General features: G+C 37.5%; 7 protein-coding genes across 9 annotated transcripts; 2 read left to right on the plus strand and 5 right to left on the minus strand.

The window, feature by feature from the left end:
- Positions 1 to 622: 622 nt before the first annotated feature.
- LOC17882807 (probable F-box protein At5g04010) lies at positions 623 to 1,210 on the plus strand. Its single transcript, XM_006289419.2, has one exon. The coding sequence runs from the start codon at positions 696 to 698 to the stop codon at positions 1,200 to 1,202; it is 507 nt and encodes a 168-aa protein (XP_006289481.1). The 5' UTR covers positions 623 to 695; the 3' UTR covers positions 1,203 to 1,210.
- An 81-nt stretch (positions 1,211 to 1,291) lies between these two features.
- Positions 1,292 to 4,614, minus strand: LOC17883453 (signal recognition particle 54 kDa protein, chloroplastic). Its single transcript, XM_006289986.2, has 14 exons — positions 4,416 to 4,614; positions 4,171 to 4,303; positions 3,818 to 3,885; positions 3,625 to 3,726; positions 3,330 to 3,482; positions 3,177 to 3,254; positions 2,924 to 3,049; positions 2,744 to 2,846; positions 2,525 to 2,625; positions 2,298 to 2,435; positions 1,971 to 2,190; positions 1,783 to 1,868; positions 1,588 to 1,713; positions 1,292 to 1,506 (listed from the first exon to the last, which is right to left on the minus strand). Exons 1-14 carry the CDS (start codon positions 4,566 to 4,568, stop codon positions 1,399 to 1,401), a joined length of 1,695 nt encoding a protein of 564 aa, XP_006290048.1. The 5' UTR covers positions 4,569 to 4,614; the 3' UTR covers positions 1,292 to 1,398.
- Positions 4,615 to 5,602: 988 nt separating this feature from the next.
- Positions 5,603 to 7,561, minus strand: LOC17881370 (protein IQ-DOMAIN 14). Its single transcript, XM_023781560.1, is given in 6 exon segments — positions 5,603 to 5,782; positions 5,785 to 6,247; positions 6,320 to 6,670; positions 6,770 to 7,060; positions 7,144 to 7,229; positions 7,476 to 7,561. Coding segments are annotated over 5 exon segments (1,203 nt in total). The 5' UTR covers positions 7,219 to 7,229; positions 7,476 to 7,561; the 3' UTR covers positions 5,603 to 5,759.
- Positions 7,562 to 9,047: 1,486 nt separating this feature from the next.
- Positions 9,048 to 10,984, minus strand: LOC17883814 (F-box protein At5g03970). 2 transcript variants are annotated; one of them, XM_006287739.2, is made up of 2 exons: positions 10,909 to 10,984; positions 9,048 to 10,471 (listed from the first exon to the last, which is right to left on the minus strand). In XM_006287739.2, the coding sequence occupies exons 1-2, from the start codon at positions 10,982 to 10,984 to the stop codon at positions 9,210 to 9,212; spliced, it is 1,338 nt and encodes a 445-aa protein (XP_006287801.2). In that variant the 3' UTR covers positions 9,048 to 9,209. The 2 variants fall into 2 exon arrangements, with proteins under 2 accessions (XP_006287801.2, XP_023637438.1); XM_023781670.1 differs by lacking the exon at positions 10,909 to 10,984 and having other exon boundaries at positions 9,048 to 10,902.
- A 544-nt stretch (positions 10,985 to 11,528) lies between these two features.
- Positions 11,529 to 13,455, plus strand: LOC17882013 (bifunctional endo-1,4-beta-xylanase XylA). 2 transcript variants are annotated; one of them, XM_006288129.2, is made up of 2 exons: positions 11,529 to 11,892; positions 12,378 to 13,455. In XM_006288129.2, the coding sequence occupies exons 1-2, from the start codon at positions 11,790 to 11,792 to the stop codon at positions 13,259 to 13,261; spliced, it is 987 nt and encodes a 328-aa protein (XP_006288191.1). In that variant the 5' UTR covers positions 11,529 to 11,789; the 3' UTR covers positions 13,262 to 13,455. The 2 variants fall into 2 exon arrangements, with proteins under 2 accessions (XP_006288191.1, XP_023636396.1); XM_023780628.1 differs by lacking the exon at positions 11,529 to 11,892 and adding an exon at positions 11,969 to 12,129.
- Positions 13,456 to 15,148: 1,693 nt separating this feature from the next.
- On the minus strand, positions 15,149 to 16,077 carry LOC17883878. Its single transcript, XM_006288846.2, has 2 exons — positions 15,916 to 16,077; positions 15,149 to 15,700 (listed from the first exon to the last, which is right to left on the minus strand). The coding sequence occupies exons 1-2, from the start codon at positions 15,947 to 15,949 to the stop codon at positions 15,369 to 15,371; spliced, it is 366 nt and encodes a 121-aa protein (XP_006288908.1). The 5' UTR covers positions 15,950 to 16,077; the 3' UTR covers positions 15,149 to 15,368.
- Positions 16,078 to 16,561: 484 nt separating this feature from the next.
- On the minus strand, positions 16,562 to 17,516 carry LOC17882047 (probable F-box protein At5g04010). Its single transcript, XM_006289882.2, has one exon. The coding sequence runs from the start codon at positions 17,514 to 17,516 to the stop codon at positions 16,656 to 16,658; it is 861 nt and encodes a 286-aa protein (XP_006289944.1). The 3' UTR covers positions 16,562 to 16,655.
- Between the last annotated feature and the right edge of the window lie 382 nt (positions 17,517 to 17,898).

The following is a 17,898-nucleotide window of genomic DNA, read 5'->3' on the forward strand; positions in this document are numbered from 1 at the left end:
AATGTGTTTTTTTGGTTAAAAATAAATATTATATTTTAAAAAATAAATACAAAATGGAACAATAAAGAGAGTGAAACCTTACTTTTATATATATGATTTTAAATTATTTTCCACCAATAAGGCTTATAAAATTTGTTGTATGATATATGATTAAGTTCTTTCATTTTCTTTGCCTTTTGATTATAACTTATAGTGTAATTAAATTTTGTATTGAATGATTGTCATAAACAAATATTTATTTATTTATTTTGTTGAATGATATATGATTAACTCCTTTCATTTTTTTTGCCATTTGTTATAATTTATAGTGTAATTAAATTTTGTATTGAATGATTGTCATAAACATTTATTTTTTATTATTTTTTTTAAATTAAAGCCTTAAATATTTTTCCACCAATAAGGATAGAGTGGAACCTTACTTTTATATATATGATTTTGTTCGAATCTTGAGCAATATATTTGGAAGTTATTACAATATATAAAGGAGAACTACAATAATATTTTTCTTTGTTTTTACAAATTAATCATTTAACGAGTGACAATTCTTTAAATGAGAATCAATGCAAATAAATCAAAATTAAATGGAGAGTAGTCATTGTAGTGGACACATGAACAAAAGGGAACAAAAAGATTTGTACTATAAATATTAAATATGGAGAGTCATAAAAATCATTCCAAAAACAACGAGTGAGATTATGGCCAAAGTAGGAGATAGTTCCGGAGCTAAGGAACTGAAACTGCCCAAACCCAAAATCTCCTTGTCTGATCTCATCTTTGTCATGAACGTACGTACCGAAGCAAATATGATAGCACTTGTGAAATATGGTGAGGAGCTAGAGTTTGGCCCCAATGACCGGTTCCACATACAATTCGAAACCATGAGCCATCTCGGACAGTCCAAGTCCACTATGGCCGATGTAAAGATCAAGTGCAGGGTCGTTTATAAGGATGATTGGGAAGACGTCGTCACAATCTTTGATGCTCGAAGGTCATTAGACGCAACCTTTGGATGTTTGATCAACGATCTTGTTACTCCACAAGGCTATATGATAAGTGGCCTCGTCGCCTATGTCGAGGTGGCTTTCAAAGGCGAGTTACTTGACAAGATCGGCCTTCAGATGTTCCTCCAAGGCGACGGGAGATACTTTTCACTTGACGATACTCTTACATATCTTCAGTGTTTGTTCCTCTCTAAAAACTAAGTACTTAATAATATGCAGTCTACAAAAATTTTTAAAAGCACATGCAAATTTTTATGCATTTTAATTACTTGATGTTATTTCTTCCAAAATCAAATATAAATTAGTTCATAAGATCTCTCTCCAGTTTGTGAATTCATTAGATAACTTGTACAAAAATAGTCTGTTTTGAGATTTACCAAATTGGATAGAAGCAGTATTAGTTACCAGAGCCGAAGCCACGAGGGCCTGGCTTGCTTGATGCTGACTCTACAAATTTCTTCCTTGAGTCCGCCTTTCTCTTCCTCCTAGCAGTTCCAGGTGGCGCCTAAGATACATTTACAAGATTCCATTAGACTTTGTTACATGATAAGGTTAAAAAAGACGAAGAAGAAAAAATGTAAGAAACCTTTTGTTCAGCTTTCAATGCATCCTCGAGACCACTTAATGCAGGAATTGATCCTCCTTCCATTACTCCCATCAAGTTCTTCATTTTCACTCTCATTTGAAAGATTTGTGCTACAAGTGCACTCACCTGAAAAACAACAACATAAATTCAGTATTGAGAATCTTCTTCTTCTTGTCTGAGATCTGCAGAGACTACCTGCTGTTCTGTCTTTCCTGAATCTTTTGCAATTCTTTTTCTTCTCTCTGGTGATTCTGCTAGTAACTCTGGTTTCTCCCTTTCCTCTGTCCAACATATTTAAAATCAAGAATAAGACAACCAAAATCCAGTTTATGAAATGCTTTTTGTTTGTTTAATGGAATGGAAGAAAGGAACAGAGAAAATACCGGGTGTCATCACTTCAATCATTGCTTCCATAACTAACAGATTCTTTTCTGCTTCTCGGATTTGTGCTGGACTCACTTTCCCCATTCCGGGTATCATTCCAAGAACTCGTGTCATTGAACCCATTTTCGCAACAGCACGAGTCTGCTTTAGGAAATCGTTGAAGTCGAACTTAGCACTCATTATCTTTTTCTGTAGATCTTCAGCATCTTCTTGACGCATCTATAAAGCAAGATGAAGAAGAATTCAATGTATAGAGAGAGAGAGAGAGAGAGCGGAAGAGAAAAAAAATACAGTTTTGACAGTAATTTTACTGAGAAAGAACTTACAACTTCTGATGCCTTCTCTACAAATGAAAGCACATCCCCCATTCCTAGAATTCGTCCAGCCATTCGATCTGGATAAAAGGGTTCAAGATCCTCCATCCGCTCTCCACGTCCTACCAGTTTAATCGGTTTTCCTGATACCTAGTGACACCAAATTAAGAGTAAACTATTAACGTAAAACGTTAATTAACTTTCTATGACATAATTGATCAAAGAAGAAGAATACAAACCTCCTTGACACTCAAAGCAGCACCACCTCTTGAATCACCATCTAACTTTGTCAAAATGGCTCCTGTGATTCCTATCTCTACATTGAATGTTGTCACCAGAGCTGTAGGAAGTACAGAAGCTCATCTTAGTATATGACTGAGACATGTCAGGTTCTAATACTAATTCATTTTCAGGATGTTTCTAATCTCCCTGAAAAATGTAGAATACAAACAGCGTACCTGCAGCTTCTTGTCCAGTCATGGCGTCAACAACTAGTAACACTTCTGTGGGATTCAAAAATTTCTTCACGTCTTTTAATTCGTCCATCATGCCTTTATCTATCTGTCACAAAGAGTCAATTTCATGACCAAAGCTGCAATAGATTTTTGATACGATGACTTTGAAAGACGAAAGATTACCTGAAGCCTTCCTGCAGTATCCATTATAACTACATCGACGTTATTCTTTTTAGCTTCTTTTAGCCCTTGCTTTGCTATATCTGCAGGTTTTACATCAGTCCCTGCTGTATAAACCGGCACACCAACCTGAAATAAAGAGGGTATCAGGATATATTGATTTACGGTATCTAGTAACATCACATGTTCACACAGAGTTTCTCTTAAGCCATTTCTACCAATGCACACGATGCTTCAAAAGTAAAAATTTCAATACCTGTTCACCTAAAATGACAAGCTGATCAATGGCAGCAGGTCGGTATACATCTCCAGCAATAAGCATGCAAGTTTTTCCCTGTAAATAGCATAAATGTCAGAGAGTAACAAACAAATCCAATCAAAATCTCAACTGTATTTACAAAAAGCATACCTGCTTCTTTAGGTAACAAGCTAGTTTAGCGCAAACCGTTGTCTTTCCAACACCTTGGAGCCCAGCCAACAATATTACTGTAGGACCTGATTTGGCAAACTGTAGTTCGGATACTTCTCCACCCATCAATTTCACTAGTTCATCATTTACAATCTGCAACATAGCCATGGTAAGCCACACGTCAGTGCTATTGAAACCAAAATGAGAAGAGTGAAAAAACTATAAAAACATATGAGGAAGGACTGAGGAGATGAAACAGAAACAGAAATAAGAACCACTTTTATTGCTGATTTACCTTGACCAATTGCTGATCTGGTTTGACTCCACGAATGACACCCATTCCAACGGCTTGGTCACTAACAGACTGGACAAACCTTCTAACAACTGGGAGACTCACCTGTTGACAAAACCACCAAGCGACTAAATCACTTTTAGACCACATTCTTCACAAGAACCTAAATGAAACAGAAGAAAACACCACCACTCACATCTGCTTCGAGGAGAGCTCTTCTAATATCTCGCATTGGTTCAGCAATATTCTCTTTTGTCAAGACCTCTGCAAGTTCAAATAACGTAACCAGCTTTTAAAACCGTGCTAATCCTTTCTGTATCCACCAGTAGCACGATCACACACCCCTTCAATTGCGCTTATAGAACAATGTTACTCTAAATTATTCCTCTTTCCAGGCTTGTGTTTGAGCTTAGCTATATTTGTTCACATACATAAACAAAATGCCTATCTTCACCCGACAGAACTATGTTTCCGAGCCAACTACCAAAGCTACTTATAAGAGAATCCTAATTTGAGCTCAAGGGGACAAAAAGTAGAAAAAAATCGAACCTTCGCCTTTGAGTTTGCTCCAAGCAGCCTCGAGTCCACCAGTCAACTGACCAAACATCTCGGCTCTCACTTGGCTTCTTCTGTATCTTCCATGGCCAACAGTCTTCAAATTCATCCAACTCCATATCTCTCGCTACTCAATACAGAAACATCACAAAGAAGACTAAATCACAAATTCCTGACAAGCGCACCCAAACTTAGATGAAAACGAAAACGTAAAGAAGCAAAAAAATTAGAAGCCAGACCGTGGAGAGATTCCGCGAGGAGAGAGAAGCTGAATTGCTGGTACCGATGAATGCAGAGCTCAACGTAGCCCTACTTCTCCTATTTCTCGTACAGCTCTGAGCACAAGGAACTCTACTCACGGTGAAATGGCTGGAACATTGCAGAGCCTCCATTAGTAGTGTGATCAAAGCTCAAGACTTTTGTTCCGCAAAGATCTTTCTTATCTTCTTCTTCCAAAGAAACAACTTTTGGATGGTTCCCTTTTATCCCTTTCGATGACGTGGCCAGGTAACAGCCGTCGATGTGAGCTTTCAACAAAACGCTGCGTAACAGTTGGTTTTAAACTTAAAACCCCGGCCATGCGAAGAGGAGGCGCGTTTGTTGAAACACGCGCGTCTACCTGGACATCGCTAGTCATTGTTTGATGGGCTGGAATTGTTCTTGTTGGGCTTTTGTAGGACGGACCTGAAACACACACGATCATCTCTAATCGTCTTTTGCCAACAACGATGAATTTGTTAATTGCACTCCACCACCCAGTTTCCGGAAAAAAGGAATCCCCCAATCTCCGATGATCCCTCAATCTAATCGCCATCTCCGTCACCGGAAGGAAGCTCCAACATCATGAACTTCCGAAGCCTTGAAGCTCTATCTCTTACGAATGATTCTTTCTAAACGAAGGGAGAAGAAGAATTAGAGCATCGATCATCATCTCTGGTCTACTTATTTATAATCTCCTTTGTTTGGGACTCAAGTTTCCTTTTTTCTCTTAAATATATACACCAAAAAAATAAAGTTTCCTTTTTTCCTTTTTTCTTTGCCGTCAAGTTTCCTTTTTTTCTATTTGTTTTGGTTTTTCCTTTTTTTGACTTTTAGAAGTTGATTACTTGATTAAGACTTTAGAAGTTAATTATGATGCATTGGATCCTGGAAACAAGATTGGAATCATCTAGGACAAAAGTTTCATGTTTCTTCCTTTGACATACCAACTTGTTAGAACAACTTCTTTGATGAGGAATCCATGTTTTATCTTTAGTTTCCAAATTTCACTCTGCAGATCTCCCTATCTCCTCATCTTGATTTCGTTGCCTTGTTTTTATATCCTTTCCTATGCCATTACAATGATATGAAGTCTATAGAATCTTGAAAATATAGCTGTCATAATGGTTTAAAACATTCATGGTTTGAACAAAATGTATCACACTGATAAAGATGCTTCCTATTCCTTAAAGAACAGAAGCAGACACCAAACACCAAAGAATTAGCCCTCTTCATAAGCATATCTATAAAGAACATGAGATATGAGACCAAAAAAACAAAACAAAGAGAAAAACCAAAGAAAGTGACATGAAAATTTTCAAGATTTAACAATTATGTTGGTATGTGACTTCTTTGTGCTGTTGATCTTACTATTTTCACAGACAAAAGAAGACCAGAGGGAGACTTTATTATCCCCATCCTTCTTGTAGTTATCAAACCAAGAATCCAGCCCTACACGTTGCCTCGGTGTGCTCAGCGATCTCATCTTTTCCCTTGCAGACTCTGTTACATTCATGTAAGGCTGGGAGCCATTGGAGCTTCGAAACCAGCTCTCGTCCTCCAGTACACTCTGCTCCAGACGGCTGAAAGATCTCCTCGGGAAAGAAAATGGAGAGTCTTGTCCATCGCTAGAGTCTTGTCTCTGCAGGGTTCTAAGCTTTACTTTTGCAGGGACTAACATTTCACTTGGAATGAGAAATGAGTTTATGGATTTTGCAGACTTGGATTCACCCCAATGTTCCAATCGACAGCTTCTCATCCCCATATCCTTAGTGTAAAGTGACTCTAGAAGCATATGAGGACTTCTTCTCTCCTGCAAATACAACACCTTGAGACCTCAAACCAAAACTGATCGGTTATATAAAGATATTGAGAGAGAACTTACCCGATTGGAGCGGGAGTATTTTAACATGCGATCACGCTTGATCACACCTTCTTGTTTCCTCAACCATATAGCTTTGATGTCTTCCTTCGTGAGAGCACTACTGTCCCAACCATTGCACTCGACCTTCGGGTTACAGATCAAATGTTTTGGTACCTTAAGCTCTTCTTTGATCTCAGAGTTGGTCTTGGACCAATGCTTTCTCTCTGTGTTTCTCTTGATGATGCTTGACGTTGAAGCTTTGTTGGAGGGAGAAGATTTCAATAAAGCAGAAAACTTTCGCCTAACAGCTCGGCCACGAACAATTGCTTGAAGCCTTACGAGTGCCTTCAGCGCCCGCAACGCTTTCCTGGCCTGTTTAGTAATCAGTCACAAGATCAAACACTGCATGAAAGATAGCTTCAAATAGAAACTAAGATGCTTTTATAATCTCAAAAGTAGAGAGTGTCTGACCAGATAAGCCCTGAAGGCACTCTGAATCTTGATAGCAGCCAAATAAGGATCACGCTTCTTGACAAAATTTTGTGATGTGAAGGCGTTTCCCGCCATCCGGACAACCTCAGCAGCTGCCTTGGCTGCTGCAACCGCCGCCTCAGCTGCTGCAGCCGTGGCAATGGCTACATTCACAGCATGCTTTCTCTGATCCTGTGTTGCTTCGTTCAAAGTCCTTGTCTCTTGCCCACAAGTTGCAATCTGCTGTCTCAGCTTCAGTCTCCTAAACACCCATCTCAATCTCCTTGGCTTCTACAAAAAAAAAAAAACGAATCAGTTTATAGAATCAGAAACATAAAAAAAATGAATGGTAGCAAAGAGAAATGAACAAAAACCTTCTCTGCTTTTGCTTTCGCCTCGCAGATGAATAGTCTTTTCATCCAACCAAACCACGACCTCCGCTTCGCCATTAGATAGAGTTCTCCAATTAAGAAAACAATAAAGCCTCTTATTGATTTGATCAAGAATACATAACAAGAAACTAAAGAAGACTCATTAAGAGAGAATCAAAAGGTATCCATCCATACATAAGCAATAACCTGTTTTATGTTTCAACATTATTAGACTCATCAATAGAACATATCCGTAAGTGTATATCACATCAACATCAATAGAGTAATGATGTAACAACACATTCTGTAATAGTTATAGAAGAATCTTCTCTTACCTGTGAACGCAAAACCAAATGATCGGATCAATTATGAAACAGATTTTGTGTGAAAGAAAGAATTGTAGTGATGATTTGGAGATTTCAGACATATGTGAAGAGATGAATTCTAGTGATGTCTAAATATAGGATCCTCTCTCTCTCTCTCTCTCACACACACACACACACACACACACACCTTTATCCAACTGTCACTTTCACTACCTATGATTACTGACTTGTTCAAACCCCCTAACTCTCCTTTATTTTTCTTTCTTTTGCTTCTTAACCAATCACTTCAAACTGGTCCACCTTCAAAAAGAAATGTATCACTTAAACAATTATTCAATTCTTTTCTTCTTTCTTTCTTGCCGCTTTTGGCTTGTGATTAAAGAACATGTGGCTTGTCAACGTATCTATTATATGTATCAAGATATAAGAAAATTATGTGTAAAGATGTAACAGAAAAAGAGTAGATCATATCATATTCTAATGTAATGGACTCATGAAATATCATAGCTTGGAGAGAAAAGAAAATAATGACAACAATGAGTGATAGTACAGTTTAATCATCAAATTGAGAAAGAAAAATTAATTAAATATATCTAACTTTGAAGATTTTAAATCAAGAACTACATTTACTTAGGTTATTCATGTTGAGATTAGTAAAACGTACTAATTTCAACTTAATTGACATTATAAGAAATAATATACTAAGATTTTTATACAAACTAATCAACTTTATTAAAAACTGGTAAAAACTCAAAACATGTATATGAATATTCGTAACTTCAAAAGCTCCATAATACTAATGAGCTCAATATTATCGCATATATCTAGTTATAAGATGGAAATATAAATTACAATTAGTTGATGGTGGTCCATATAGACCAAAACTCGTTGTTGAGTAGATCATTACACCTTTAGGTATCATGTCACTGAAACAATGATGAGCCATGTGAGCCATATATGATATGAACATAGAGCAACCTTATAGGTCTCGTTTAGCCTTTTAAATAATGCATTTTGAGTTTCTCAACACGGTTTAATGATCCTTTTGAGTTGTTCTATCGTCCCACCACTCTTTTGTTTTTCATCAAATCCAATATTATTATGCTTCAACTTTTAAATTGTAAGCTAAGCTTATTTCTTTGCCAAGGGAGGAGAAAAGTTGCAAGCAAAAAGAAAAATAAAATGAATGTACCAATAATGAGATCATAAAGTATTATCTGTACCTAAGATTTTACATAGAGGAGAGAAGCTGTGATCTGTTTCTTAGATCACTACATGACTTTATAAATATTTTAGTTCTTCTTTTCTTAAATTGAAAAAACATACATTCCTCATTACTACATTTCAAAGAATGTGGACATTCTCCACATCCTACTCATCATCATCCAAGTGACCCATTAAGGCAACTTTTAATATTGATATTATCTTTGGATTCAACCTGAAACTTCAGAACAAATACACAAGTGATGATATCAATTACTGGTATGATAAGTGAAATTTGATTTAGAATTTGTTAGATAGATCTATGTGAAAACTACCATCAATCACTAGCTAACAACTGAGTAAATCGCAAAACGCAGATGCAAAAAGGAAAACGGGGTTCAATGACCTTTAATGACAACCATGAGATACACATCAAAACCATGAGAGGTTTCATCAATGGTCAAACCAAAAACTTCATCCCCAAAACATAAGAAGTAGTTCAATGGCCTACACACAAACTGATTAATAGCATTAAACTACTTAGTTACTTCCTGCGGAAGAGGCGTTGCATTGAGGAGTGTCGATCATAATGGCACTGTTTTCAAACAGAGGAGAAGTAGGCCAGGTACGTCGAAAGTAAGGCACGACTTTGCAGAATTCCCAAATGAATGTCGATTTTCGTCCTTGGTACTGAACCACTTCGACCCTTTGTGTCTCTCTGTCATAGATGAATATTTGCGTTTCACATCTGATGTAAACCGTGTCCGACTTCTGATTGAGGAAGGCAAGCAGCTGCGTTTCTTTAGTTCGAGTGCTGAATCGTGTTGCTTCTGTTGGGTTCTTCCTCCACATAGCCTTGAAATTCAGCTTAAACAGAAGGTTCCACTGAAGCACATTGTCTATTTTTTCAAGCTTCCACACCTCCATTACCGACTTATTGCTCCATCCGTATTGTAAACACCCATCATCGGTTTCACCCAGAGCCTGTTCATCATAGTCATATGTCTTCGGAAGCTTTATCACATTGATCCGCTTCTCCTCACTGTTTGAGTCATAGATGGCGATTTTACCTCCTGTGGCATGCCAATAAACAACGCCTTTGATCACTCTCCCTGGAGTCCACGAGCTGAGAGATATAGGCTCAGGACAAGTAAGCTCTGAGTAGCTCCACGTAGTAGTTTTTGAGGAAAAAGTCTCCACCTTCACCTTTGTACTGTGAGGTGTGAAGCCTACACACTCTGCCCGGATCACCTTGTAGCTTAACCCTTTATCAGGACAATCCTCAGTGATCAAAGACATAGAAAGTTCTTCGAAATGAACTCTAGGACGAGGAAGTTGCTGCTGCTTCTGGGTACTCGGATCCCACAAGTAGTAAGCTTTTGGATGGCGGCCACAAAGTAAAAGACCGTTTGAAGAGTCGATGTAGTATCCAAGCTTCTTCAGAATACCAGAGGATTCAATTTCATCACCAAGACTGCTGGTTGAGAGCAAAGGAAGCGAAGGTTCAGCTCGAGGGCGACGACCATTAAGGCGTTTTCCAAGGTACATGGAGCTGCCGACGAAGAAGCCAATGAGTTGAAAGCTAGGTTTCCACTTGGTTAAGTAAGTGTGACGGAAGTAAGGGCTGGATATAATCTGAAGCCATCTCTTGGACACCAAGATCAGCTTGTAGATTGTTTCTGGTGGAAGCAAGAGAAGAACCTCACACATAGCATCATTATTGTTAAGAACCTCATGAACACTCAAATCAGACCTCATCCCCAAACTGGTTTTTAGCCTGGAAGAACAAGACATTGTAGACACTGTTTCTTTGATAATCAGTAAGAGAATCCAAAACAATTAATACAAAAACAGAGGATAAAAAGAAGAGAAAAGACACCAAATAAAAAGCTACAAAAGAAACTCAAATCCTGGAGAGAAGAAGCACAAAAGCTAGCTAGTAGAAGTTTACAGATCACAATGTAACAATTATCTAAAGAGAAACAAACAATAAGCATGAAATTCTACAAAAAGATGTTAATTTGGTTACACCCAAAAGCCGAACAAGAACAAAAAGTCGGAGAATTTCGCTTTCGCTAGAGATTTTTGAAAACCCTAAGCTTCAAAGTTGCGTTTTTTAAGATCATGAAACGATTGGGGAGAGCGAATCGAAACTTAGACAGAAACAAAGACTTGGCATTAGGTCAAGAAATCGAAAGCTAAAAGAGGGAGAGAGAGAGAGAGAGAGAGAAGGGAGGACCTAATGACGACGAGGACGAGGATTCGCTGAACAACAGAGAAGGTTGCAAAGAAAGTGTAATGAGCCAACTACACATATAAAGTTACCCGGACCCGGAGACCGGACACAGCACCTTCTCTTAACCGGGTTTAGTTTTGCGATTGAACCGGACTAAGAACAATTATTTAATTTTGGTTCAGGTTTGCGTTAAGGGCGGCTCTCTCAGGTTTCATCGCACGGACAAGATCTACGGAATAAATCGAACGGTTAAGACATACAAATAAATATTTTTTTCCAAATATTGTTTTTGTTCTCTGGATGGAAAAATAACAAATATTTTTGACCGACTCGAAGATTCAATTTTTTTTGTCGACCATTTAATGTTTTTTTGACCGACTCGATTTACTAATGTTAATTCAAAGCCATAATTTAAAATCAATGCAAGAGTGAGAAAAAAGCAATTTAATAAGGAACCATATAATATTTATTCGTTATTAAAAAAAACATCAAAATTTCCGTTTCAGAAAAAGGAAATATATCTCCAACACAAACGAAAAGGAAATAAAACATTAAAAGGTTTCTCTATTTTTCCTTTTCACCTGAAAATAAGAAAATCAAAATAACGAATGAAAAAAAGGAAAATTGGGATATTGATTTGTTATCTCCCTTCATCATTCATCATCGCGTTACTAGTATAAAAATCAAAGTTTGGGACTTTGATTTGTTTTATCACTTCTTCCTTTTATCGGTGCTCTAAAAGAAACATCTTTCTCTGGAAATTCTCCGAATTCAGGGATTTTGGTTCCTTAAATCTGCCTGATTTGGAAGCTGTTTGTTTCCTTGTCTTCTTCTTGGGTTTTGTTTATTCCTTGATATAAAAATTCAATCTTTGTCTGGTCATCATGGGTAGTACTAATTGGAGAAGACAGAAACCCAGAAACTTTATTAATAATAATCATATTCATCAACAAGGGCCGACGCTAACTTCATCTAAGCCGCCTCTTGGTATGCTCTTTGTGTTACTCTTCTCTCTGTTTTTTTCGTTTTCTTCATCTTTACAAATTTCGTGGACTATTGATTGATTGACTGATTGTCTTATTCAATTATGTAAACCTTTCGTCGATTTGAATTCTGTTTGATGGGTATCTTTCCTCGGATTCTGTGTCTGGCTCTGCTGTTGTGTTCTTAGGGTTTGTGGTGTGTTCATCAATGTCCGTTCTAAGCTCTCTTATGTTGCTTTAGGTTAGTCGATTTAGAGAATCCGTAATACTCATTGACTTCATCTTTGTTAGGTTTGTGAGCTTTTGTTTTTGTTTAATCTTTTACTTCTAGTTCCTAATTCCTGCATGTACAGTGATGAAAATCAATTTATCCTTTGAACCTGTTTATTGTTTGTACTTTTTTGTTGATCTGTAAGCTATTCGTTACTTGTATTTAGCATGTGATCACTGATCAGAGCTTCTAACTCCCATTTTCTTATGTTTCTGCAGCTAATTCCAAACTCTCTGTTCCGGCGTGGGAGAAAGATTTCTGTGCTGTGATTGGTTCGGTTCCATGGTGGAGAGTTGTAGAGGCCAAGCGGTTTATGCACATATACGATAGAGTGGTCGAATGGGATGACTCAGCGGGGGAAGCGGCATTCAAGAACGCTAAATCCCGGTTCTGGGCAGAAATTAATGGCTTTACTTGTGACTTATCTTTGCCTGATCCTGATGTCTACATTGATGATGTTGATTGGGACGCTGAAGTTGACACCGAGCTCATTCTTGACCTTGAACATGGTCCAGACCCGATACCAGAAGAAGAACATGTAGTCATTCTCGATGCCTTGGCCTTGTCTGCACAGTATGATGGGCAAGTTTGGGGAACTGGTTGGGGAGACGCTGAAGGGATTAACGAGGACAATGTTGGAATAGGTAAACCGGTCAACTCATGGGATGATCATAAATGTGATGGATGGAATGAAGATTCTTGGGGGATAAAGGAGAAAACTGAATCTTGGGATCACAACAACAACAGCTTCAAAACCGAATCTTGTTATCAAAAGAACAGCACCAACAATAACAGCTTCAAAATTGAATCTTGGGATCAAAAGAAGAACTACAACAACAGCAGATTCAAAATCGAATCTCGGGATCACAACAACAGCTTCAAAATCAAATCTTGGGATCACAACAACAGCAACAGCTTTAACCAGAAGAAGGTTGAGGATCGGAACAGTAGGGATCAAGCAAGAGAGGGCAGAGGGTGGAGAAAGAGAGGAGAAGTAAGACATGGAGGAGAGGATTGTCGATGGAGGAATGGGAGAGGGAGAAGCAGAGGAGGCGGGTTTCAACAACAGTCAAGTGGTTGGGGTTGGACCGAATCCTTCTAATATCAGACAGAGCGTCTCTGTTTGATGAACATTTTTGAAGAAAGAGCCATAGTAATAGGTTAATAGTGTTGCGTGTGAGTGTGTGTAAGAGTTAAGAAACATATTGATGGCTCAAAACTATTTTTTGTCTAAATGTTTCTGAAGATAAATACTTATTGTGTAAGTTTTGGGAATGGTATTTGACTGAATCTCAACATCGAAACTAAGATTTACAGTTAATAGTAATAGGGTTCAGTTCTGAAATATATACATAAACGAAACGCTTGGAGGGTGATGATCGGGAAAATGTACGAGTTTCTTTTCATGCCTCTGGTTCGCAAGTTTCATTGTTGTGCCATATTCAAGAACCTTCGGAGAGAAAGAGAAGCTTCGGAAAACTTCTCCAAAGGACGTCTCTGGTACATTTTAAGAGATCTTGAGGAAATTGACCTGCAACACCATTGAATCAACAGTTTTTTATATTACCATGAAACTTTTAGCAAAAAGAGACATGAGTTGAGCTGAAAACACATAATATGGGAATTTAAACACAATATGATCGGAGAATATAAATTCAGCTTACAGAAGTGAAAAGAACGAAGAACTTTGTAAAGACATAGAAATAGATACCGCACGTGAGTCTGTGAAAAAGATGAAGAATCTTGTGAAAATGTCTTCCACCATTAGAGCAAAGATGATAGCTGGCTGAGTCTGAGAAGATCAACGTTTCGCTTGTGGGTTATAGAAAAAACAATAAAATGTTATTTCTTAATTTATGTCTTTCTCCATATAGAAGAAATATAGAAAGTGGCCATGGCAGTGGTTCTTTTCTTTTGCTTGGTGGTGACAAGAGAGTGTACGTAAGTCTATGATGTGGAGATATAAATAGGGGCAATATTCGATATCGGTGACCTGAAGAGACAAGACAATTACTACGGGTATACTGTGTATACACCCAGCGAATGTGTACACGTTGTTACACAGTGAAACTCTTATGCTAATGAATAATTAGAATGTGATATTAAACTACTAATCTATTTTATACTTATCAAGTTCAAGTTACTTGTAGCTTTTTGTCATTTATCTTAATGATCTTCAGTCTTTAAAGTTGAGTGGTAAAATCATATTTGTTTAATTTCTTTGATAAATTTTTTTAATTGATAGAGCTAACTCTGTCTTTCCTTTTCTTAAATGTTACAACTCTCTTACGCTTACCAGCTTCCAAATCAGTAGTAATGCGACAAACAAAATGTATAGTGGTCGCCAATAAAAGACCCATCAAATAATATCCAAGTAGCTGAGTGCTATGATATGATTAGCCACTTTGAAATAAATCATACTATATTTTATTATCGAAATTGCAGATTTATATTACAAAAAGAAAATAAAAATGATAGTCGTAAAAGTTATAGACAAGACATTGGAAAATTGGATTAGATGATATGTATATGAGAGCTAAAAAGCTCCAGTGAGAGTCTCTGCAACTTGAGCCACTTAATGAAAGATGATTCCATATTTCTTTCTATCATTGTCCCACTTAGATCACCAGCTAATGGTCTCAACGTAATTGACACATGCATTATGATATATATATATATATATATAAAAGTGAATTATTGACGTATAATTGGTACTTTCCATATATAATTCCATTAGTCCGCCCCACTTATACCATCCATAATTTATTTGGATTAAGAGAAAAAATTAGTAGTGTATGGTAAGATAATCACAGTTTTTGTGGTTGTACATCGTTGTGCCTTTAACCAAGAGAACTTTCGAGGTTTGTTTGATCATATAAGGTTATTGATGTACTACTAGTCTAAGCATTGATTGATTAATATAATGCTATAGAATATCTAAAATGATTAACAAGTTCTGTTAAGAGATTCAATTTTGCTATAAGCAGAGCAATAAAACAGAGCATTTGCAATTCAGAGAACTTTAAATATATGGAATGCTTTTTAGCTAAAAAGAAACTTTCTAAAAAATGTAGCAAGTAGAGCAAGAGTTCTCTGCCTTGAAATCTTCCAAGCCCTTAACCCATCAACAAAGATTCACACATTACAATTTGATACCAAGAAACACAAACAATAACTGCAGAAGCACTAGAGCCACCAAGGCAAAGATTTTACTCTTTAGGCCAGCCAAGACCTGGTCTTTGAACCTCTGGTTGCGCTTCTTCATAGCCGCGAGCAGAGCGGATTGATTCCTCAAAGTCAGTTGAGTCACTCGCCACAGGAAGGAAACTTCCAATGTCGTCTTTTGCACCAAACCCTCCAGCTCTTATCACATCTTCTGCTGATATAGAAGCTTCCATGTTCACTTCACCACCTGGCTGATCTCTACCATCTTGACTCATGTCGTTCTGATTAGTATGCACACCGTGGCTTTGACTTTGCCTCTCTTCGGTCTTGGATCCTCCCGGAGATATTACCCTCGGCTCTTTTACTTTACCCGCACCTATAAGGAGATAAAAAATCGAGAAACCATATTACCATAACTAACATAATCGAACTTACTTGTTAAGACAGAAGATCATAAGTCATAACCCAAACAAAGCATATGTAATCTAAAACACATGAGCTAAAAGAGATGGGTATTACAACAACAAGACTTGAGATGAGATCTGCTGAGAATTGAGTCAAAGAAAGCCAAAGAAGAGAATGAAGTTGTACCATCTGAGACACCTGAAGCCGCGATTTGATCCATTTGATAATGAAAGTGAATTTGATTCTCCGAGGGAATCTAGGAACTATCACGAATAATCAAACATGAGTTTACACATACATATAGATCTAGATTAGAGAAGCGCATAACCAAAAATAGATAAAATAAATTATAAAATATAAAGATCAAGCAAAGATGTTTAAAGATCGCTTACCCTATCTATGTGAGATGAAGTGTAAAGATTTTTTTTTTTTTGGGATGAAGAGACTCTGTGGTGTGATGTGGCGTCTCCGTAGCTATTACATTTACACGTGTCCCAAATACGACCGTTTAGAGTTGATGACGTGGTTCCAACTTCGTGAAACTCAATTCAGAAACTTTTTTTTTTTTTGGTTAATTCAGATAAACTTAATACGATAATCTCATTATTATCTCCCATCTTAATATAATATCCCAAATCACCAATTATATGATTAAAAAATCTTAAGAATTAAATATTTAGACTTAAAATATGGATTATCCTTGCCAAATAATTTACCAAGTTGGTAAATCGCAGAGTAATAAGCTTTCCTTTTTTTTGTTTTAAAAAAAAAAAAATAGAAACCTTGATTATTATTCATTGCAAAAAGACACCAAAATGATTATTTGCAACATTGAAAACTAAAGCAAGGAAAAAGAAAACACTAAGTAATCTACTTTCTACTGGAAACTTGTAACTTGCGTAACAATCTACTACACTCGAAAACTTTTAGTCGAGAAGAAAACATTGGAGGTATCTCAAGACATCGTCAACAAACAGAGATTTCCAGTTGCGTGAATCTGCCATCCCGAATACGACTTTATCAAGAACCTCCTCTTTGAAACTTGGCTTCACGTCTCCGACCAGGTTGCTGCCGTCGCAGTAGCGGTTTCTTGTCGCCGGGAGTTCATCGGTGAACCATCCAATCTTAGAATCTAGCGACTTCACCACAGTATCCGATATCAGGAAGATTCTTTCGTAATTCCTCAATGCGACGCTCCACGACATTCTCACGTCTTTCATATCAGCGGTGAGCCCCGAGTCGCTTACGTCAGCTTCGATTTTGAACCGCTCGTTGGAGCCGAAAGCAAGATCCTTCCCCTGCTTCACAACCACTGCTTCCGTTGATCCAGCTGACACGTGGACGATGAAAAGGAGGTCGGAGAGAGAGATCCTTGGCTTCGCGGGTTGGTTGTTGCGGCGGCGTTTTGAGGCAGATTCAGCTTCAGATGTTAGGCGCTTGTACGATAGCCAGGCCGGCTTAGCTTCCTCCTTGGTGGTGACGACTTTGAAGAAAGCAGAATGACGTGTGGCTAGTAGAGACTTCCAAAGATGTTCCGAGGAGAAGCACTTGGACCACGTGGTGGAGACGCAAGAGGCTGTGGCTAGAGTCTCAGGCTCCATGTAAGGCCCAACAAGGCAGAGAATCGCCCAAGATGGTGGAGACGGCTCGTCTTCTTCTTTGTGCATAGCCATGATGCGGACGATTTTCTCATGAATCTCATCAGATATCTCGTCGTCGCGTTTACGTTTCAGAGGGTTTTGTTTCACGGCGGCGTGACAGGACACGAAGGACACGTTTGTGGACATGTGGCAGTTGTCTAATTGTCTACTGAACTTGTGTTTTTTAAGTGGTGGACGGACACAAAAGAGAGAGAAAAAACTTGTGTTTCTTGATGTTTTTTTTTGGTAGAATGTGTTTCTTGATGTTTGGAACTGAGGAACGAGGATCTGTATTTATATCGCGAGATTAGATGTTAATTACCAATTTCAAATCCGATTGGGAAACGCGTAAGAATACTTATATAGATTAAAAGATTATGCAATTTCATTAGCGCGTTTTTAAGACTAAGCAATAAAATCCGAAACTAAATATTGAAAATATATATTTTTTTTTCTTACAATTAGTTAGTTGTTGTAAAAGTATTCAAGTTATTTTAGAATTCGGTTTGGATTTTTTGAATTAATATCT

The sequence above is a fragment of the Capsella rubella genome, unplaced genomic scaffold (assembly GCF_000375325.1).
Source record: "Capsella rubella cultivar Monte Gargano unplaced genomic scaffold, Caprub1_0 scaffold_6, whole genome shotgun sequence".
In the NCBI taxonomy this organism is placed as follows: domain Eukaryota; kingdom Viridiplantae; phylum Streptophyta; class Magnoliopsida; order Brassicales; family Brassicaceae; genus Capsella; species Capsella rubella.

Bases quoted from the DNA above. Each gene is read 5' to 3' on its own strand.
- LOC17882807 (XM_006289419.2), top strand. From the start codon at position 696: ATGGCCAAAGTAGGAGATAGTTCCGGAGCTAAGGAACTGAAACTGCCC.
- LOC17883453 (XM_006289986.2), bottom strand. From the start codon at position 4,568: ATGGAGGCTCTGCAATGTTCCAGCCATTTCACCGTGAGTAGAGTTCCT. The intron at 1,714-1,782 runs GTAGTCTCTGCA...GTTGTTTTTCAG, and splicing joins CAGGAAAGACAGAACAGCAG to GTGAGTGCACTTGTAGCACA. The intron at 1,507-1,587 runs GTTTCTTACATT...AATGTATCTTAG, and splicing joins CATTGAAAGCTGAACAAAAG to GCGCCACCTGGAACTGCTAG.
- LOC17883814 (XM_006287739.2), bottom strand. From the start codon at position 10,984: ATGTGTAGTTGGCTCATTACACTTTCTTTGCAACCTTCTCTGTTGTTC. The intron at 10,472-10,908 runs GTCCTCCCTTCT...TCAAAGAAACAG, and splicing joins CTCGTCCTCGTCGTCATTAG to TGTCTACAATGTCTTGTTCT.
- LOC17882013 (XM_006288129.2), top strand. From the start codon at position 11,790: ATGGGTAGTACTAATTGGAGAAGACAGAAACCCAGAAACTTTATTAAT. The intron at 11,893-12,377 runs GTATGCTCTTTG...ATGTTTCTGCAG, and splicing joins TTCATCTAAGCCGCCTCTTG to CTAATTCCAAACTCTCTGTT.
- LOC17883878 (XM_006288846.2), bottom strand. From the start codon at position 15,949: ATGGATCAAATCGCGGCTTCAGGTGTCTCAGATG. The intron at 15,701-15,915 runs GTACAACTTCAT...ATCTCCTTATAG, and splicing joins GGCTTCAGGTGTCTCAGATG to GTGCGGGTAAAGTAAAAGAG.
- LOC17882047 (XM_006289882.2), bottom strand. From the start codon at position 17,516: ATGTCCACAAACGTGTCCTTCGTGTCCTGTCACGCCGCCGTGAAACAA.